Here is a 20898-nt window from a genome sequence, read left to right as displayed (position 1 = left end):
TGTGCCAATGTGTGACAACAGCTGCGCCCCCCCAGCTAGTGATGTACTCCCTGCTGGGCAGGAGTAAGTCACTGGGAATCCTGTCAGTCCACGCATGCATGTCGGTCCAAGCTCCTGTCATGCACATTTGCAGTAACATGCTGCAAACTTTGCGTCAGGAATGCAGCGACTTTAATACTTCCAGCACACCGTGTTGCATCGATTGAAGTTTGCAAGTCTCCATAGACTTGCACAGGGTCAGATTTACCATAAGGCATTGTAGGCACGTGCCTACAGGCGCCTGATGATGGAAAGGCGGGTCACTCCCCTCCCCAAGTGCCTCCCTCCCTCCTCCCCTATGCAGAGTCCTGAGCAGAGCGCAAATGAGAGGTTACTCACCCTGCTCTCAGCATTCCACTGACAAAATCTCTCTACAGTCAGGGGCACCACCAGTTACTTAATATTTATGGTACTTCTGGCTGCCTAATACTAAGGGACACCTGTAGCTACCTATGACAGGCAAGGGAAGTAAGGGAGGAGTGACAGCTGGACCAGCCAGCACACTTGCGGTATGGTTCCGCAGTAGTTTGTAGGTTCATAGAGGGTGAAGTCTATGGTGCCAGGACATCTGTGCCTATAGGCTACTGTGATGTAAATCTGGGCCTGGACTTGCATGGCCCTTGCAGTGAGTATGCGTCGGTGAAGTATAATGTGGCCCGACGCAACACGCAAGTGTGAAAGGGGCCTAAAGCACAGCCACCCCGGGCATTTGGTTTGTCTATGCCTAAAAATGGCCCTGCTACCAAGTTCCTATCCCCCAACAGCTCAACAGCAACTGTGTCGGAGGCTATGTCAGCAGATCAAGCACTGATGGCCACAGTGTTTATTTGGTAAACGTTTCTATATCTACTCAAGCAAAAATGGTTCATACGTTTAATAAACACACATTCTTGCTTTACTTTGCACAGGAAAATGAAATACTATTTATACCATAAAAGGCATGCTTGCCACTCTGTAGAAAAATGAAAGCGGAGCATTGGATGGGAGCAGCAGTGTTACATTATCACAGGAAAGAGAAAAATCAATCACTCTTAAACATGGGGAAAAAAAAACATCAGCTTTGTTATTACCTTGGTGAACATGGGTTTCCCATGCTGAGTGACCATGGTACATTGATCACAGTCCACGGTGATGGATGAGTTGTGGTATGATTCTTTGGAGTGCTTGAGAATGTAATAGAGATCAGTGACACCCCCTTCGAACACTGTGCTAAAGTATCGAGGAATGAGAGTCCTTCCAATTGCTGGGGAGGGAAAAAGGCAGAAAAAAAATAATTAGATTTCAAAACCAAGATCCAGGCTGCTGGCTGTGGCCTCAATGTGTGTGGGTTTGGAAAATATTTTATCTGCAGGATAAAATCACATTAGATAGTGCAGAATGGTTACGGTGAGCATAGAGCAAAATATGAATGTCAACCACCAGTGTTTCAGCGTTGTGTGCTGCTAATCGTTTATTACAGCAGGACAGGACAATACAAATACAAGCAAGTCACTGATTGTGCAGTATGCTACAGTGGCTGTATATGTTATATGCGAACAACCAAGGAAACATTATATTATCCACTAACAGGGCTCATGTATACAAGGCCAGCCAGTCACATTATAGTGTGGCCTTTATAGCATACAGTAAGCCTTTGTTTGGGCTGTGCCTGAGGCAGCAAAGTAGATGCTTGGCATATGCACAGATAATGACTGGTGAAGAAGTGCCCAGATGGTGTTGAATGGTCTATTCTGACCAGAGCATTTTCCTGCTCTAACACCACCATGGTGTCGTCCCTCGTCAGCACTCCAGCTAGCAACAGATCAACAAATCCCTGGTTACCAAGTTTGTCTCCAGAGGCCATCAGGAGGTCCCCTTGTATTTCGCCTGGTGACTCTTCAGGGCTTTTTGTCACAGCACCATGAAGTCAATTAAGGTGGTCATTAGTGATGGTCATGTCTAGGAGAAATCACGGAGAAGCATGTCATCTGTTTGGTCAAATGATAGATACAGGTATGTAAGTCTCTGATTTGCTAGTCATGATCATGTGCTAAAGTAGGATGTGATCACAGCTTTGCAAATCTATCAGCTGATCAAACAAATCACATGCTTCTCCATGAGTTCTCCTAGACATGACCATCACTAATGGTCATGCGCAGGTCATTGTTTTTTGGACGGATTCTATCTCTTTGATTGAATCTGTTTTTTTTTTTTTTTTTTTTAGCTTACCAGTTGATGAATGTCCAACCAATTTTTCACAGTTTATTGAATGAAACCAGTTTTGTTTATATGATCTCAGAAGATCACCAATGGAGCTAAAATTGTTTTCTTTTTTTGTATACGCAAAAAAATATATACCTAAATATATACCTAAAATGTTGGAATAGTTCAGTGCATTTCCAAGGAAATGCAGGAAAGCATGAGTAGATAGTTAAAGTATGGAGAACATGCCAAATATAGTCTCCTGCTTTAAAGACCAAAAAAATTAAGACAAGCTTGAATTTTAGAGTAAACTAATATTTCTGTATTGCATTATAACCTGTATATTTGGTGATTATTAGTAATATTACTACTCATTTACAGTATATTGTCTTTTCCAGTGTACATTGGGCAGTTCTTGTTGTCAACTGTCCTGCAGCAAGCTCACAGAGTAATGCTCCAGGCTACAGTCTAGGGCCAGTTTATGACTTAGCCTACCAGTATGTTTTTGACTTGTGTGAGAGAAAACCCGAACACCTAGAGAAAATCCACTCAAGCACAAGGAGAATATGCAAATTTCATGCAGTGGTTCTCCTCCCACCTCTCCTCTTCCCGCAAACTCCCAATACCACAAGGTTCAGCCCTTGGTCCCCTCCTCCTCACTATCCACTATCCCAGGACCTCAACAACATTTGTATAGAGCTTTTCTCCTGTCGGGCTCAAGAGCTGCAGCCACTGGGATGTGCTCAAGAGGCCACCCTGCAGTGTAATGGAGTCTTGCCTTGAACTCCTTACTGAATAGGTACTGACCCTAGCCAAGATTTAAACCCTGGTCTCCCATGTCAAAGGTGGTGCCCTTAACTAGTACACTATCCAGCCACTGCAGCGCCATCTTCATATCTTCCTGAAACTAACCATGGATACTGATTGGCATATATCTTCTCTTTCCTCAAGTGATGCTTCCTTCTGCCATTTCCCACACTGGCTGCTCATGCAAATAATCAGACCTAGGGAATGCCAGCTACCCACTGCCCAGCCCTACTTAGTCAGGGCACCACAGCTTCCTCCTGACTCCCTTTAACTTTTGTTTTATTACTTATTCCCTTAAACTGTAAGTTCATTTAGGCAGGGCCACCCCTACTAATGTGTAATTGTAGACTGTAAATTGCCCCACCACCTGTGCTATTTATGTTCAGTATTGTGTTACCTGTATGACTGTGTACTATCTGCACTACTCCTGTTTTTTTATCTCCTAAGTATATTTATAGAATGTCCACATGCAGGTGCTGTTTAAATCTATGATAATAATGTGCACATAAAGAGTTAACCCTCAGTTTTTCCTGTAGAGGCACTCTCATTCACAGCTAGAGCTAATTACACTGTGATGGAGCTAAACCAACACACAGGGCACTGAGCAATGGATTTTTACAGCACCTACATGTGGAATGAAAAAACTTTTCATTGTGTACTGTGTAAGAGTTAGTGTTTTTCGGATACAATCCGTGATCACGACATAGCCGTGATTCACAAGCATTTTTTCACTATCCGACATCGTGATCCAAAATCCGTGATCGGGAATCGATCATGGAATTCAATCACGGATACGGCTGTTATTTTGCGTATTCGGCCCATGATCATGGCTGTGATCACGGAAAGAATAGCCGTGATTATAAGCTGAAAAGCCGGCGACTTTAGCGGTTGATAGCAAATCCCCCTTACATGATATACAGTGGGTTGCAAAAGTATTTGGCCCCCTTGAAGTTTTCCACATTTTGTCACATTACTGCCACAAACATGCATCAATTTTTTTGGGAATTCCACATGAAACACCAACACAAAGTGGTGTACATGGGAGAAGTGGATCGAAAATCATACATCATTCCAAACATTTTTTTACAAATAAATAACTGCAAAGTGGGGTGTGCGTAATTATTCGGCCCCCTGAGTCAATACTTTGTAGAACCACTTTTTGCTGCAATTACAGCTGCCAGTCTTTTAGGGTATGTCTCTACCAGCTTTGCACATCTAGAGATTGAAATCCTTGCCCATTCTTCTTTGCAAAACAGCTCCAGCTCATTCAGATTAGATGGACAGCGTTTGTGAACAGCAGTTTTCAGATCTTGCCACAGATTCTCGATTGGATTTAGATCTGGACTTTGACTGGGCCATTTTAACACATATATATGTTTTGTTTTAAACCATTTCATTGTTGCCCTGGCTTTATGTTTAGGGTCATTGTCCTGCTGGAAGGTGAACCTCTTCCCCAGTCTCAAGTATTTTGCAGTCTCCAAGAGGTTTTCCAAGTTTACCCTGTATTTGGCTCCATCCATCTTACCATCAGCTCTGACCAGCTTCCCTGTCCCTGCTGAAGCGATGCACCCCCCGAGCATTATGCTGCCACAACCATATTTGACAGTGGGGATGGTGTGTTCAGAGTGATATGCAGTGCTAGTTTTATGCCACACATAGCGTTTTGCATTTTGGCCAAAAAGTTCCATTTTGGTCTAATCTGACCAGAGCACCTTCTTCCACATGGTTGCTGTGTCCCCCACATGGCTTGTGGCAAACTGCAAACGGAACTTCTTATGCTTTCTGTTAACAATGCCTTTTTTCTTGCCACTCTTCCATAAAGGCCAACTTTGTACAGTGCATGACTAATAGGTGTCCTATGGACAGAGTCTCCCACCTCAGCTGTAGATCTCTGCAGCTCATCCAGAGTCACCATTGGCCTCTTGACTGCATTTCTGATCAGCGCTCTCCTTGTTCGTCCTGTGAGTTTAGGTGGATGGCCTTGTCTTGGTAGGTTTACAGTTGTGCCATACTCCTTCCATTTCTGAATGATCGCTTGCACAGTGCTCCGTGGGATGTTCAAGGCTTTGGAAATCTTTTTGTAGCCTAAGCCTGCTTTAAATTTCTCAATAACTTGATCCCTGACCTGTCTTGGACCTGTCTTGTGTGTTCTTTGGACTTCACGGTGTTGTTGCTCCCAATATTCTCTTAGACAACCTCTGAGGCCCTCACAGAGCAGCTGTATTTGTACTGACATTAGATTACACACAGGTGCACTCTATTTAGTCATTAGCACTCATCAGGCAATGTCTATAGGCAACTGACTGCACTCAGATCAAAGAGGGCCGAATAATTATGCACACCCAGCTTTGCAGTTATTTAAAAAATATTGTAAAAAATGTTTGGAATCATGTATGATTTTCATTCCACTTCTCACGTGTGCACCACTTTGTATTGGTCTTTCATGTGGAATTCCAAAAAAATTTATTCATGTTTGTGGCAGTAATATGACAAAATGTGGAAAACTTCAAGGGGGCCGAATACTTTTGCAACCCACTGTAAATACCAAGGCAATCACAGATAAAATTTGAGTCGAATTTGTCGGTCAGTTTCAAATCTGGATCACAATCACGGATTATCCGGATTTTGGGACTGCCATGGCCAGATTTATTTGAATCCGTGATCAGGGGTATCCGAGCAACACTAGTAAGAGCTCAGGTTCGATTTAATGCTAAATCTAAATCTGCAAAAATGCCCACTTGGGCTAGATAAAGTGTCAGTTAATTTAGCACAGTCCTATAGGTCTTACATATCATGGTGCAGTATTTCTATCAGCAACATGCACCAGAAACAGAAGAGGATCTGTGGTCCTAGCAATGGAGGAGACAGTAGCTGGTACAGCAGAGAAAACGTCTCACCCTTCCTACCCATACAAATAATGTACAGTGGTGGGTGTTAATGTACAGGGCATGGCTGAAGTAGCCAGCACATGCCAGATACTCTTACCTTTTTCTTTTAGTTGGCTTTAAATGTGCTGTATTATTAGTTTATGTTGGCCACAAAGAGTAATAGTCATTGTAAAATCATAATAAAAGTGGCCTAGGCTATGGATATTAAAAATCCAGCCCTACATATGGTGAGACTAAACTGCAACCCTATGGCTGGGAAACGCATTTTACATGGATTTTAGCTGGTTGTCGTGTGCTGCCCACAGGTTCAGCCATTTTCAGCATTTTCCTGTTTTAAGCTACAGTGTATTTTGGTACATTTATCAGTGTGAATGTATTCAGCGCATTTTTATTCACTAGATCCCATCAAATTCATCAGTTATTGCAAGATCCGCTCTCCGACATAAAACTTTATTGATATATTAACATGCAAATTAAGCCAGGGAACACTGTAAGGTTTTTCACAACTCCATTTTTCATTTAAAAATTACATATCTCTGATTTTATTACCTGTGTTCTCAGTTTTACTGCTAAGTATTGGCAGTGAATTAAGCGGCATCTAAAACTAAGACATTTTAGTATTCTATTGGCTGAGGAGCGGCATTCATCATGCCAGTAGTAAAAATGCTTGCTGTATTTAATTTCACAGAATTTCACAGCAATGTATACAGGAGCTCAGTCTCTTGTGACTCCAGGGGTTGTGAAATGTGTTGTGAGGTTGTCTTATTGCTGTTATCTGTAAGAACTACGCAATGCTCTACATCTTTTTTCAGTGTAAACTGTGACACACTGGCGCCTGTGCTTCACACAGTGACAGGAAAGTTACATACAGATGTGATTAGAGAATCAGCTGATCCAGCAATGTTCCAATGGCTCTGACTGTAACTGCTTGGCTGTAGGATACAGGTAACCTCGTCAGCCAATTTCAGTACTGAAGCACCTGGGTAATTTGGAGAATGCAGAATTGGCTTGCTGGTTATTAGTGTAATCAGGTGACAGATTTGTAAAGCTATGATAACCATCGTCTGAAATGGCCGATAATGACCGTTTCAGCCGACAATCGCTATGCGTGTGCAGCGGCCGCTGAACGTAATCAGCTAATTACGATTATGCAAAATTACACGTATATGTTCGCAATTACGCCTATACATAATTACGAACTCTTAATTAAATTGATTTAGTATTATAATTCATAATTAATTAATTATTAATTCACATGAAGATGTGTAATTTACGCGTAATTTCGTGCCGACTTTGGTGGTGAATAGCAAAGCCCCCATACATGCTATTGCTACTAAAACTACATATGTTAACTTAAAGGGGTTCTGTGGTATTGTAAAAATCAAACGAGCGGACACTTACCTGGGGATTTTATCAGCCCCCTGCAGCGGTGATGTCCCACGCTGTCCTCTTCCGATGCGCCATTCCCTGCCGCCGGGAGTGATTACACTGCGGCTGCACGCGTGCTCGCTCCCGCGCGCATCATCGGAAGCTTACTGCGCAGGCAAGAAAACTTCATACTGTGCCTACGTAATAAGCTCCCGAACATGCGAGCGAGCATTATTCATCTGTTTAGACGAATATTAAACTGGGACCGGCAGCGGGGAACGGGTGATCAGAGGAGGACGGCGCGGGACATGACCGCTGCCGGGGGCCGATAGAAGCCCCAGGTAAGTGTCAGCTTGTTTTGGATTGGATTGTATTTACAAATATCCCAAAGCGCACACACATCACAGCTCTACAGGGCACCGAGAGGAGGAGAACTGCTCCCCAGCCATAACCAAAGTTCCTCTCAGTCGGATACAGTAAAATCTTGGATTGAGAGTAACTTGGTTTGACAGTGCTTTGCAATACAAGCAAACATTTTTGTGAAATTTTGACTTGATATACAAGCAACGTCTTGATCTACAAGCAAAAAAAAAAGTATAGGTTTGTCACATCACCACAACTGAGCTGATAGTTCTTTTCCCTTTGATGTTACAGGATTGTACTTAACTTTACAGAGAATTTATGTCTGCATCAAACCAAGTAACACCTGACAAATCTGGCTTTGCAAATTTGGCCTAATTGGGGGGGGTCGCCTGCACCTTCCAGCCTCCCTCTCCGGGATGCCGCTGTGGTTTCCAGGCAGTGAGAGAGCTTGGGGCCCTGTGGCACCCTGTTTGTATGGGGGCATTGGGAAGCCTCCCCGTGGCGCTCCTGGATAGTGCTTATGTAGCATGAACTAATTCCCGCAGGGCAACCGCTTTGCGGTATTGGTTTTAACCCTGCAAACTTTGACATGCAAAAGCAAATGCATAGTTGCATGAGCTATGTCTCGTGAGTAGCCAATTAGGCCAAATTTGCAAAGCCAGATTTGTCAGGTGTTACTTGGTTTGATGCACACATAAATTCTCTATAAAGTGTAAGATTGTACTTAATTACTTTACGAGCGCTCCACGCCAATTGGCGTGGACACGGTGGCAGCCCCAGGACTGCTCAATGGCAATTGTCGTGAAGTCCAGGGGTGGGGTTTTGCAGGAGATCGCGCGCACTGATGCGCGCACATCTCCACTTGAATGATGGAGCTCCGCTCCGTCATCAGTCTCCTAGCGGCGATCGGCATCTATTTACAATGTACGTCACTTTGATCTAAGGCAGCGCTGTACTGGGGACAGCCGTGTGCCATGGCTGTCCCCAGCACATGGCTGTGCTGACAAAAAACTTAATGAGAGGAGCGCAAGTTATGTGCGCGCTACGCTATTGGCTTGACAGGCAGCCAATTGGGCCAATCAAAGGGTGGGGAGCACGTCCATTAAAGCCACTGGACCCATCGGGGTGGCTTATTAGCAAGGAGTACAAGGTAATTAGCAGTACAGTGCTAACACAGTTATGCTGCACTACCGCGCATAGCGTGCACATAACTCGAGCTCCTCTCATTAAGCTGTGCTGCTTTAGCAGCGCAGCTCAATGAATCATCCCCTATGCTTGCAAACCAAGGTTCCACTTGTATTATGGAAGAGCAGTGCGGAAGCCAATAGGGGGCGCTGGAAGGTGAGGATGGTGCTATGACATATGCAGATAAAACATCATTAAAAACAAGAAAAAAAACTTGGTTCAGGGGTAATTTGAGTTTGATTATGCATTGCCTTACCATTTGCTTCCTTCCTGTTCCTTTTGATTGTAAACTCACAAAAGCACTGTCCTCCCCCTATTGTTTCTTTTAATGTATGTGCTTGCTGTAGGTTTTGTGAGACGTGGTCTGTGTTAGTCACTGTGACATTTATGTTGTTTACCACCTCAGTGTTGTACAGTGCTGCAGAAAATGATGGTGCTATACAAATCAATGAAAAACAAGTGTGTATCCAGTTCCAGAATTTGCAACAATTAATCAGTAAAACTGCAGTATTACAGCCTTATTGCTAGTAAAAAAAAGAAAAAAAATATCCCATCCAGAATACAGTAGACACAAAAGAATACATACATACAGAAACAGACACACACACATACATTTTTATCACAGCAAACACTTAAGGTACAATCAGAATCAGAATTACTTTTATTCGCCAAGCAAGACTGGGTCATACCCGGAATTGGGTTTGGCATACAGGACTAGAGAAGGTATGAGATAAGACACACGGTATTCAAAAATCAGTACATACAAGCAGGGTAACACAATATACATAACATACACAGTGTCCGCAGTGTGCTTGAAGGAATCATCAGAGAAAAATGTGGTAGTTCTGCGTCTGCTCAGTGCGTCGCGGAAAAGTGGCCATGATTGACAGCGGCGCTTTACGCAGGCGCAGTAAGGAAAACCTCGGGGTTGTCCTCTGCACCGTGCGGGGAGCCCAGGACAGCAGCGGAGAGCGGAGCGGTCAGCGTGGGACAGTCGGCTGCAAGGGGCTGGAGAAAGCCCCAGGTGAGTAACGCAAATGTTTTCATTTTTCCCTGATGATTCCTCTATGAAGTGGCAGTGTAAATGCTATCTGTGAAAAACTTAGGGGGGAGGGTGTGGAGAGAGTTCAAGAGATTGACTGCTGGGAAAAAAACTGTTCTTGGGCCTTGATGTCTTGGGGAGATGGCTAGAAACCTCCGGCCTGGATGTAAGGGATCACCAGCAATCCTCAGAGCTCTGGATCACAGTTTGGAGTAGTAGAGGAGTTCCAGAGGGAGGAGTGGCTTCCCTATAATCCTGTCTGCTGATTTGATGACCCTCTGAAGTCTGAGTCTGTCGCTTGTGAAAGAACCGGTATACCAGACCAGGATGGAAGAGCAGAGGACGTATTCTATAGTGGAGGAGTAAAAGCTTAACAGAAGCTCCAGGGTCATGCCTAACTTCTTCAGTTGATGAAGAAAGAATAGACTCTGCTGGGATTTCTTCTGAGTGGAAGCGTTGTTGGCCTTTCAGCTCAGGTCATTGGAGATGGACATGCCAAGGAGGCGGATGCCAGGTACTATTGCCACTACCATGCCATCAATGTAGATAGGAGGTGGGGTGTGGGCATGCTTCCTAAAGTAAATGATCATCTCAACCACTTAGGTGGTGTTGAGGACTAGTAGCCTGTTGTTGGCCAAAATGGTTTTGTGTGTACAGCAGCCCCCAATACTACTCAGATGTCAGTCTCGGGAGTCATTAAGGATCCGTCCTGCTGGATTCTTAACAACGCCCAAGCAGAACCAATCGCAATGTTATTTTTGCTCCCCTCACCTGCAGAAATTCACTCCGCCATGCACCAATGGTCATCCCTTTGCTTACCTCCTTAGCAACCCAACACATCGCTAGCCTTCAGGGAAGTGATGAGTCTGTTCAGTACCAGTCCCAGAATTGTCGCCTGAAGGATTGTTTCATGGTCTCCACTGGGTGACAATTATCACATTCTCTTTAACCCCTTCCGGACATTGATAATTGAACTATACTCCCTGTTTGGAACCTGTTATCTCTGCCAGGGCGTAGATTTCAATTACGGCGCCAGACACTCCCTCTTCTACCACCGATCATGCTGCTCTCCTGTCACTGCGGCTCACTCACTCTGCCGTTGCTATGACAGCAGAGCTCCGTGAGCCAGAAATTATCTTCTGACCGGCTCATGGAGCTCTGCTGACGGCAAACGGTGGCTGGATTGGGGGATCGGTAGCGATTGGGGGGTGCTGGCTACCTACTAGCTAGCCTAGTGCTAGCTAAGCCTTTTGCAGCCATGCAATCTGTTGGATTAATCCTGGGGGACTACTGAGGCGAGCGAGCGGTATGCCCAACACAGTGTCGGGCATACCGCTAAGGAGGCTAAATTGATATATTTCTTATTTTCATAAGTTATTATGAAGGGAAATGAACCAGGATAGAAAGGACTAGTGTGGTTTGATTTATAAAATAACATAATTTTCTTTTAAAATCTTTATGCTATGCGTGACTAGGCGTAATTCAGGAACGTGATTAGGGGTGTGGCAGAGGCATGGCATAAGTTTCCCTCTTTCTTATTTTTAAATGTTGAGAAGCATGGCATAGTCAACATGAGAATTGTACATGGTACAGAGACAACAGAAGCATGCACAAATCAGAGCTTCAGTTAGGGTGTAGGGCAAGGTCTGCATAAGAGCTCAGAGTTCAGGCAGTGCAACAGATACAGGTCCAGGAAATTACAAGTGAGGTGATGCAACACTTTCTAAGGGCCAGATTGTTGAAAACTGGCAGGAGGGGCTGGAGTTCAGTAGGAGAACAGCCTGGGGAAGAAAGTGCTCCTGTGCCTGGTGGCCCTGGAGGGGATGGTTCTGGCCTGATGGAAGGAGCTGGAAGAAGCTCAGCAGCATGACAGTGTGCCCAGGCCCTTACAGTCTTATGTCAAAATTGTATTATACAGTAGTTTTTTTTGTGGCACTCTATAGATATCAGAATGTTTTCCTCAAGATGAAATCCAACTCTCAGGCTTTGTTAACATCTAAAATCTAAATCGCTGAAGGCCGCGTTTTGCGATTTTGATTTTTTTTTCCTTCTCAGCGGTTACCTGCGTGCTACGATTTTGTGTAAAATGCTTATCAAATCGCTTTTACAGAGCGATTTCTTTTTTCATTCCCTGACGCAAGTCAGGAAGTGAACACTTTGACCCGGAAAATAATAAATACAATGGGCCTGATTCACAAAGTGGTGCTAACTCTTAGCACGGCCGTTTGCGCGCTAATTTTTCGCATCGCGCGCGATCACGAATTTTCACGCGAAATCGATATCATTTTTGTGCAAAATTGTTTCGCGCGAAAATTCACGATCGCACGCAATGCAAAAATTTGCGCGAAAACGGTCATGCTAAGAGCTAGCACCACTTTGTGAATCAGGCCCAATGTATTTATACTTAAAAGCGCAAACGCAATCGCCGCACAAAGCGATTTTGTATGAGCGTTTTGTGTTTTTCCTATACCTTCCATTGTAGCAAAATCGCCCTAAAAATGGTACAGGCAAGATGCTTAGCGGATCGGAAAGGAACCGCTCCTATGTGGACACTCTCATATACATTGCACAAGCTCTTTTAGGGCGATTTTGAAATTCACCGGCGTTGCCACAAAACACCCAGATGTGAACAAGTCCTCACACTTTGCAGAATGTATATGACAGTATTAGAGTGGACAGATTGACTGGCAGCTAGACTCCTGGTTGGCAGGATGCCATAGCCTGCTGCCATATCCTCCTCACCTTAACCAACAGATGGATATGGGGCAGGTAGGCGGATAGCTGTGTTCCTTGTTCTGGGAATCACCAGATGGAAGGTAGTGATAACAATTGTTTCCAATCCTCGGAATCAATATCACTGCACCTCCATTGTCAGAAGAGCTGCTGGAATCCCTTCCTTTTTACATGGTCATATAAGACTATCCTTAGCTGCAGTGAAACAAGATCCTGTCTGATTTCTGTAATAATGCACTTTATACACCTTAGCCCATTCTCTGCTTTAATAATGTGAAGAGTCTGAATGGCCTCTAATTAATTGCTGGTATTAAGGCAACATCAATGGCCTTTGAAGATCTGCATTCTACGCAGCATAAGAAGCTATGATGAAAACACCGCAAGACTCCTCCACTTGTGAAAGTGTGAAAGAAGACACCTCTGTTTGGCAATTATTCTGGATAGGAAAACTCTGATGGAGGTCACTCGTAGTCCTGGGTCTAATAATGCTGACACGGGCTTAAGTTCTCCAGTTGCGATGAAACCCCAAACAAGTCATTAAAAATACACCACAAAGTACGGCTCTTTGATTGCACCCAGCAGCGGAGTAATCTTTTAACATACTGTCGCTCACGGTAATAATGACGCGCTTTCAATTACACCCATTAGACCTGCTGAACAAGGGCTCCCCTACACTCTCACCAATTATTTCCCAGTTTTAGGATCTAATGCTGCTTAAAAGTAGCACTCCAGCAATATATACATCTCAGTACAACAGAAGGCAAATCATTATTTACCTGTCTCTTTAAAAAAAACAAATCACTATTAAAATATAGGAAATAAAGTTTAGAGTCTATAAAATGGAATAAGCACATTTTCACATAAGGACCCTCCAATGTGTGTGGCTATTATAAATATCCATTGCACATAATGGACAGTAGAGTAGCAAGCAGGTGATGCAGAGGATGCAGCCACACTGGAGGACTTAGGCCAGAGGGGCCCTGAGGGGCCCTCCTTCAACTGAAGTATTATCTCTTTATAGGTCATTTGCTGGTAATAATAACTTTTATAGATGCTTTGAATAGTGGTAATCATTAAAAAACTGTTCCCCATCCCCTTTTTCCACCTCTGACACTGTAGTTGCCCTTGGCAGGTTTTGGTGTTCTGTATCAATTGTTATGCATAGAGTGCTTGGGGGGCCCAATGTAAAACTTACACTGGAGCCTATATCTCCTTAGCTACATCACTGTCTGCAAACACAAACCATTGCCTTCTCTTTAGCTGAACTGTATTGACCAAAAAGTTGCCTTCAACCATTAAGAAGTAGTTTGTAGTCTAAATTGTAGCATTTCACAGTGATTAAAGAAATACTGTAGCTTTAAAACATAACTCAGGACTAGGCATTCATGAACTGATTATGACCCGATATGCCAAGCTGATCGATTCCTCCCTGTCTGGAAACAGACTAGATAGTGAAATTATAAGTAGACTTTTAGGAAAAATGTCAACATTGTGTAATCCCTGGGGGGTATACTTTCTGACCACCCAAGGTTAAGTAGCTGGATAATGGAAGGGGCTACACAGGTTGCCCAGAGTAACTGCAGCTCTGGGCTTCCGATATCACCACAAATTAAACACAATGGTAGCACAGTGCGATGCTGCACTGCCTATGGTCTGAGTAACAAGACAAAGAACGAACAGACAGACTGGCAGCCGCCCTGGGCAACAGTCAGTTGCCCAGGGCGGCTGCCATCTGAGCCTCTGGCTAAGTAACAAGACAGATAACAGAAAGACAGATAGAATGCTTGCAAGACTAAACGCTGCCCTAGCGATAGCAAGCATTTATACAGATACAAGACAGGACTACAGATTAGAGCATAACTAATAGCAACCACAGCTTATAGTTACGTCCTCAGAAGCAGAGCAAGCAGGTTAACTACTAGTCACCAGCAAGCATCCACATAGGCAAGAACAAGACTAGAGGAAGGAACGTAACTAATAGCAACTGCAGCCTATAGTTATATTCCCAGAAACTAGAGTAGCAGGAATACTACCAGTCACTAATGTGGTGATGGCAGAATCCAAGCTATCAGGATAGTGGACTTCACTGACCCACCGCGGATGCAGCGAACGTCCATCAGGCATAGAAATACAGAACAAGGCAATATACAATTTACAATAATAACTTTACACAGTATGGACCCGACATCAAATAAGGTAGCTGAATGCTATGTCGGGCGGAGTCTGAAATGGGAGGCAAACTTTTATGTGGACATCAGCCAATGGATGCAGGTATGCAAATTCCCACACAGCTGAGTGGTAATTACTCAGTCCTGAGCTAGTCTGATCTGCTAGCTGACTGTAAACGAATACATGCAGTATTATGCAACAACATGAAATCCAGGGCTATCTGGCTGCAGTTCAGCTGCAGCAAGCAATGGGAGAAATCATAACAGCTTCCTGAGCAGCTCTGAACTGCAGAGTGATTGTAAATGACAATGAGGCTTATTGCGAATGTGCAACCGAATGCAAGCAGACAAGTCAGAACTCCCAGTCTGCAGCTCCACTGCAAGCGACAAAACATGTTACAGGAGAGATCATGACACATAGTTTGTAAAGAATCACTTGTTGTCTAGGTGCAAAAAGTGAATAGCGTCGCATCTCCAATTATAGGGTTATTTTAGAAAAAGTAGCCTTGGGATTTCAAAGGAACAATTAAATCTTGAATCATTGCACTGCCTTGAGAATGGACATCAGGGGCTTCTTAGTGATTATTATAAGAAATTTAAAAAGTACCAACTTATTCCGTGGCACTGTGCAAAATAAATTATTTACAATAGTGATGAATAGTGATGTGCTAATTATGATTTTGCAAAATTTGGTGTAATGTTTGTAATTACGATGACTATCGTAATGGAAAAATCACAATCTCAAACAATTACGTGACATTTTGCTTAATTTTGACAATACACAAATTTTCATAATTACAAATGTATTCATGATGAAATTTTCAGAATTACAGGTATTTTTGGGGATGAATTTTCATGTAAAACATGAAATAACGATTTTGTGTTAGCCATAATTTCGTAATTTCATTTTTTTTTTTCAGTTTAACAAGAAATTACATGTAACACGAAATAAAACACAAAACTACAATTAAACGAAAAATTAGGACACAAAATAATGAATTACAAAATTATGAATTACAAATTTTCTGATAATTACGAATTACAATTTTGTGTCGTAATTGCAAATTTCGTGTCGTAATTACGAAAATGCTAAATTGTGCATTTAACTTTCATTGAAAAATTCACAATTAAAATTGCACCTGGAGAACAAACATATAATAAAACCATAACATCCACTGTGAGACCATTTTTGTGTCATATCAATATCACAAGTAACTAAGCATACAATCCTATGAGATAGAGCATACAGAAATATGTATCCACCCTTTATGGAATTGACCAATATTTCTCAAGTTTGGGAATATATGTGTATTTATAATGAATATTATAACATTTCAGGTTTCCCTAAGTTCTGGATACAAATTTCTGTATGCTCTATCTCATACAAATGTGTGGAACTACGTACCTGTGATATTGATATGACACAAAGAGGTCTCACAGTGGATGTTATGGCCACTAATTGGCAAAGTTTGTGCTTCATGCACAATCTTAATTGGGAATGGTTAATAAAATTGCATTTAAGTCTACTTTTTCTATGTGACTATGACTAATAATTATCCACACTGCAAGCTCAAAATATTAAGCATTGGTTGGACTGGAATCTTTGCACTGCTCAATGTCATTCCACCCATAGACATTTTCCAACATGTCCAAGGTACATACACACCTTTTGGCTGTTTAGGTATCCAGCACCTATTCAGTAAGAGCAAGACTCCCTAACACTGTTAGGCTCTGTTCACATTTAAAATCAAAATCAAGCGTTTTGCAATTTTGTGCGCAATACTTTTTAGCACCTCCTGGCGCTCAGCTGCACGCTCCGATTTTTATAAAGGGCTTTTCTAAAGCGCTTTTGCAGAGTGATTTGTTTATTCACTCCTTGGCGCAAGTCAGGAAGTGAACTCTTTGCCTCGGAAATGAATAAATACAATATGCTCTTCCTATACCATCCATTAGAGCAAAAATTGCCCCCAAAATGGTACAGGCACCGCTTTGCGCTCCGAAACGCGCTGATATGAACCTTCTCATAGAGATTCATTGCACAAGCGTTTTGTGGGCGATTTTGAAAATCGCCTGCACTTGAAAAAAATGCCAAAAACGCCTTTAGTGTGAACAAGCCCTTACTGTCTACTGAGCGCACCCTAGTCTGAGCTCTGGTGCTTTGAGTCCGCAAGGAGAAAAGCGTGAGATAAATTCTTTGTCTTGTCTAATAAGTCTATTCTTAGTTCAGGATTGCTTAAAGGGGTTCTGTGGCCCTTTACAAAATGCAATTTAAATGAAGCGATATGCTCCTTTCATAAGTACTAATCTTTTTTTTCCTGTTCCCATTTGAAACAGCTGTGCCGTCTCTCTCCTGCTCCTTTCTAATTCTTCGTCTAGTTAGACGAATATTGTGCTGCAGGAAAAGGCAGACAGTCTAGAAGCTGTTACTCCCTGCGATATGCCTCCCCCTCCCCCTGCTGCACATCATCTGATGAGTCATCCCTGACCTTTCTGCAAGCTCCAGACAGCAGGGGGAGGGAGATTCGCCTCTTATGGCTTCAGCTCAGCTCATATCTCATGCACAGCAGTACAGGGAGACTGTGTACTAACGTGGAAGCACTTTACATTGCAGCCATCTTGCCCAAAGGTTTAAAAATTATATTTTATTATTTAAGCTATTTATTGGCAGCGGGGAGCGCTGATAATAGGATAAATGAAGAGTGGGAATAATGGGGGAAACAGTAATATGTTTATTTTAATGGGTAATTTTCCGTTAGCCGGGCACATCCACTAGGTGGCGATAAAACTCCACCAGAATGACATCTTTCCCTACTATCCATGGCGGCCTGGGGGGGGGGGGGGATAGTAATTAACGCCGCCTAGTGGATGCACTAACTGAAAAGTACCTTTTGATGTGCTGTAAATTCACCACAGATCTTCTTTAAAGTGTACCTGAGGTGAACCTCGGGTCAAAAAGCGAATACTTGCCTAGGAAGAGGGAAGCCTCTGGAACCTGTAGAGGTTTCCTATGCTGTCCTCTGGAGCCCCCAAAGAAATCTGTCAAGAGCTTGTTGGATTGAAGATCCAGGCAGCTCTCCTCTTCATGCACGAGTGCAGTCGTACTGCGCCTGCTTGAGTACAGTTGCACCTGCACAGTAAGCCAGATGCAGTCGTGCACAAGCAGGTGAGACACACTGCAGATTTATTGCAGGATTCGTATCAGCTGTAACAAAGAAATGTTTTTCTTTAAAGGTAATTATGCTGTTGTTTATCTTTTAGAGCAGAGATGAAGCTCAGGTCCCCTTAAAATAAAAATAAAAATGACAGCATAAAAAACCTAAAAGGGGGTTAATACATTTCCCCAATGTCTTTAAACAGGTGTCACACAAGTCTACAGCAGCACTTTGTAGACAACAAATTCTTCACTTGGCCTATGCTGCTTTAATGAGCCGCCAGGTCTGCCGCTATGCCGGCATTATTGCTCCAGCGAGCACAATAAACTTTGGTTGTATACACAGATGTTTGCAGGAATGCTTTATGTGCCAGGGCTGATGTTAATCCCAGCCCAGCTCTAATCTTTCTCTATTGGCAGGTGGAAGGATTCCAGCCAATAACATCAGTTAATTACTGCCTTTCCTAAGCATCCCCTTCCCCAGTGTTTTCACATCAGAGTGAGGAAGAGCAGAAATGAAGATTACTCATGTGGAGCTTCGTGTTATAACTGTGAGCAGCGGAGGAGCCTGCGCTGAATCTTATGTATCACTCAGCAGCTGTTGTGCAGTTTTTCCATTGGACAGTTAGCTGGATGAGAGAGACCAGCACTGGACTAGGACTATTTCACTTTCTTTGTAATAGTTATACTGTTGCCTGTAGTATAGAGAAGCAGATGCTGTCAGGAAGAAAAAAGAGAAAAGGATTTTATTTGTTGGTTGTAGATTAACCATGTCAGTGCCAGCAGTCTCTGGCCCCTTAAAGGAAACCTAAACTGAAGGGGTATGGATGTTTCTTTTTAAACAATACCAGTTGCCTGGCAGTCCTGCTGATCTCTATGACTGCAGCAGTGGCTGAATCACACACCTGAAACAAGCATGCAGCTAATTCAGTCTGACTTCAGTCAGAGCACCTGATCTGCATGCTTGTTCAGGGGCTGTGAATGAAAGTATTAGAAACATGGGATCAGCAGGAGAGTCAGGCAACTGGCATTATTTTAAAAGGAAAAATCCATATCCTTCTCAGTTTAGGTTCCCCTTAAAGAGGAACTGTCGTGAACATCTTAAAATGTAAAACATACAAATAAGAAGTACATTTCTTCCAGAGCAAAATGAGCTATAAATTATTTTTCTCCTATGTTGCTGTCACTTACAGTAGGTAGTAGAAATCTGACATTACCGATAGGTTTTGGGCTAGTTCATCTCTTTATGGGGGATTCTCAGCATGGTATTTATTCTTTATAAAGACATTCCCTGAAAATGATTAATACAAAGATGCTGGCTAGCTTCCCTGTTCGCTGTACACTATTTGGCAGTTGGATGGAGCAACTGCCATTCACTAAGTGCTTTTAAAAATAAAGAAAACCCTGAGACCCCCCCCTATGAGAAGATGGGCTAGTCCATAAGTCTGTAAGTGACAGCAACATAGGAGAAAAGTAATTTATGGCTCATTTTACTCTGGGAGAAATTTACTTCTTATTTGTATATGTTTTAAATTTTAAGATTTTTGCGACAGTTCCTCTTTAACCACTTGCCGACCGCGGACTCATACCGCGCATCGGCAAAGTGGCAGCTGCAGGACCAGCGACGCAGTATTGCGTCGCCAGCTGCAGGCTGATTAATCAGGAAGCAGCCGCTCGGGCGAGCGGCTGCTTCCTGTCAATTCACGGCGGGGGGCTCCGTGAATAGCCTGCGGGCCGCCGATGGCGGCTCGCAGGCTAAATGTAAACACAAGCGGAAATAATCCGCTTTGTTTACATTTGTACGGCGCTGCTGCGCAGCAGCGCCGTAAGGCAGATCGGCGATCCCCGGCCACTGGCTGCACAGGGCGGATAGCGTCCTGTGCAGCCCTGATCTCCGGGGGGGGAGCAGGTAGGAGAGGGAGGGGGGAATTTCGCCGCGGAGGGGGGCTTTGAGCTGCCCCCCCCCCGCCAGCCACATGCAGGCATGAGAGATCGGACCCCCCCCAGCACATCATCCCCCTAGTGGGGAAAAAAGGGGGGTGATCTGATCTCTCTGCCTGCTACATGATCTGTGCTGGGGGCTGCAGAGCCCACCCAGCACAGATCACTCAGCACAGCGCTGGTCGTTAAGGGGAGGTAAAGGGTGGGTCCTCAAGTGGTTAAGGACCAGAGACTGCTGGTACAAAAAAATAGGGCTCCCCGACGTCACGCTGCACAGACCCGTCGCTCTCGCCATTCGCTCCTCTCTCCCCTCACTTGCTCTGCCCTCGCTATGTCAGCAGAACTCTGTGAGCAGGTCATCTCCAAATTTCATTGGCTCCTGACCTTGTGAGGGATGGTTAGAAATGCCCATTTCCGATTCCGCCGAAATTCTGATTTCCACCAATGCCAATTTCCAATGTTCCAATTTCCGTTTTCCGGAAATCAGTGCACAGCACAGTCATTGAAATCTGTGCCCTGGCAGGGATAACAGGTCCTAAACAGGGCGTTGATTTCAATTAAGCTGATGCAGAAGTGGCCTAAACTGAGAGGGACCTTTTCACTATGTGCCTAAGCTAGCACTTCGCTAGCTAATTATGTCCCCCAAGCCCCCCGGCACCCAACTAAACCTCCCGATCGCCGCCGGTAATATTTACCCCTCTGCGATCCCGCGAGAGGCGCAGCTTCGCGATCCATGCAGATCTATTGACTGCAGCCCTTTCTGAATGATGGACCCAGAAAAAGAAGGTCGAGTTTCAGTGCTGTCAGTATCCCTGATCTCTGCATATTCTGGACCAAGGATAGAGAATTAGCACAACAGTCAGGCAAGGAGCATTTATAAAAAGGAAGTCAGTAACAGCATTGCCTATGCACAGAACCTAACCTAAATATTGATAAATATAGAGATGGTTTCTGAGATGCAAATAAGCCTGGCTTGTATGCAAGTTGAATGCAAATTGTTGTGTTCGAATAAATCAGAACAAATCCTTACCA

At 43.7% G+C, this 20898-nt stretch overlaps 1 protein-coding gene and 1 long non-coding RNA gene across 5 annotated transcripts in view; one reads left to right on the top strand and one right to left on the bottom strand.

Moving 5' to 3' along the window:
- Window positions 1–20898, bottom strand: part of LDB2 (LIM domain binding 2) — a 476127-nt gene that overhangs the window by 142437 nt on the left and 312792 nt on the right. For all 4 annotated transcript variants that reach the window (XM_068277713.1, XM_068277721.1, XM_068277732.1 and 1 more), the window contains exon 3: window positions 1110–1282. In XM_068277713.1, coding sequence (XP_068133814.1) covers window positions 1110–1282 — 173 coding nt within the window. The remainder of the gene's footprint in view (window positions 1–1109; window positions 1283–20898) is intronic.
- LOC137564201 (uncharacterized) overlaps window positions 1–20898 on the top strand; it is a 67894-nt gene that overhangs the window by 38696 nt on the left and 8300 nt on the right. The window lies entirely within an intron of this gene.

This window comes from Hyperolius riggenbachi, chromosome 1 (assembly GCF_040937935.1).
Source record: "Hyperolius riggenbachi isolate aHypRig1 chromosome 1, aHypRig1.pri, whole genome shotgun sequence".
Classification (NCBI taxonomy): domain Eukaryota; kingdom Metazoa; phylum Chordata; class Amphibia; order Anura; family Hyperoliidae; genus Hyperolius; species Hyperolius riggenbachi.
Note: the sequence above shows the minus strand (reverse complement) of the source record. Positions and strands in the feature narration are given on the sequence as shown.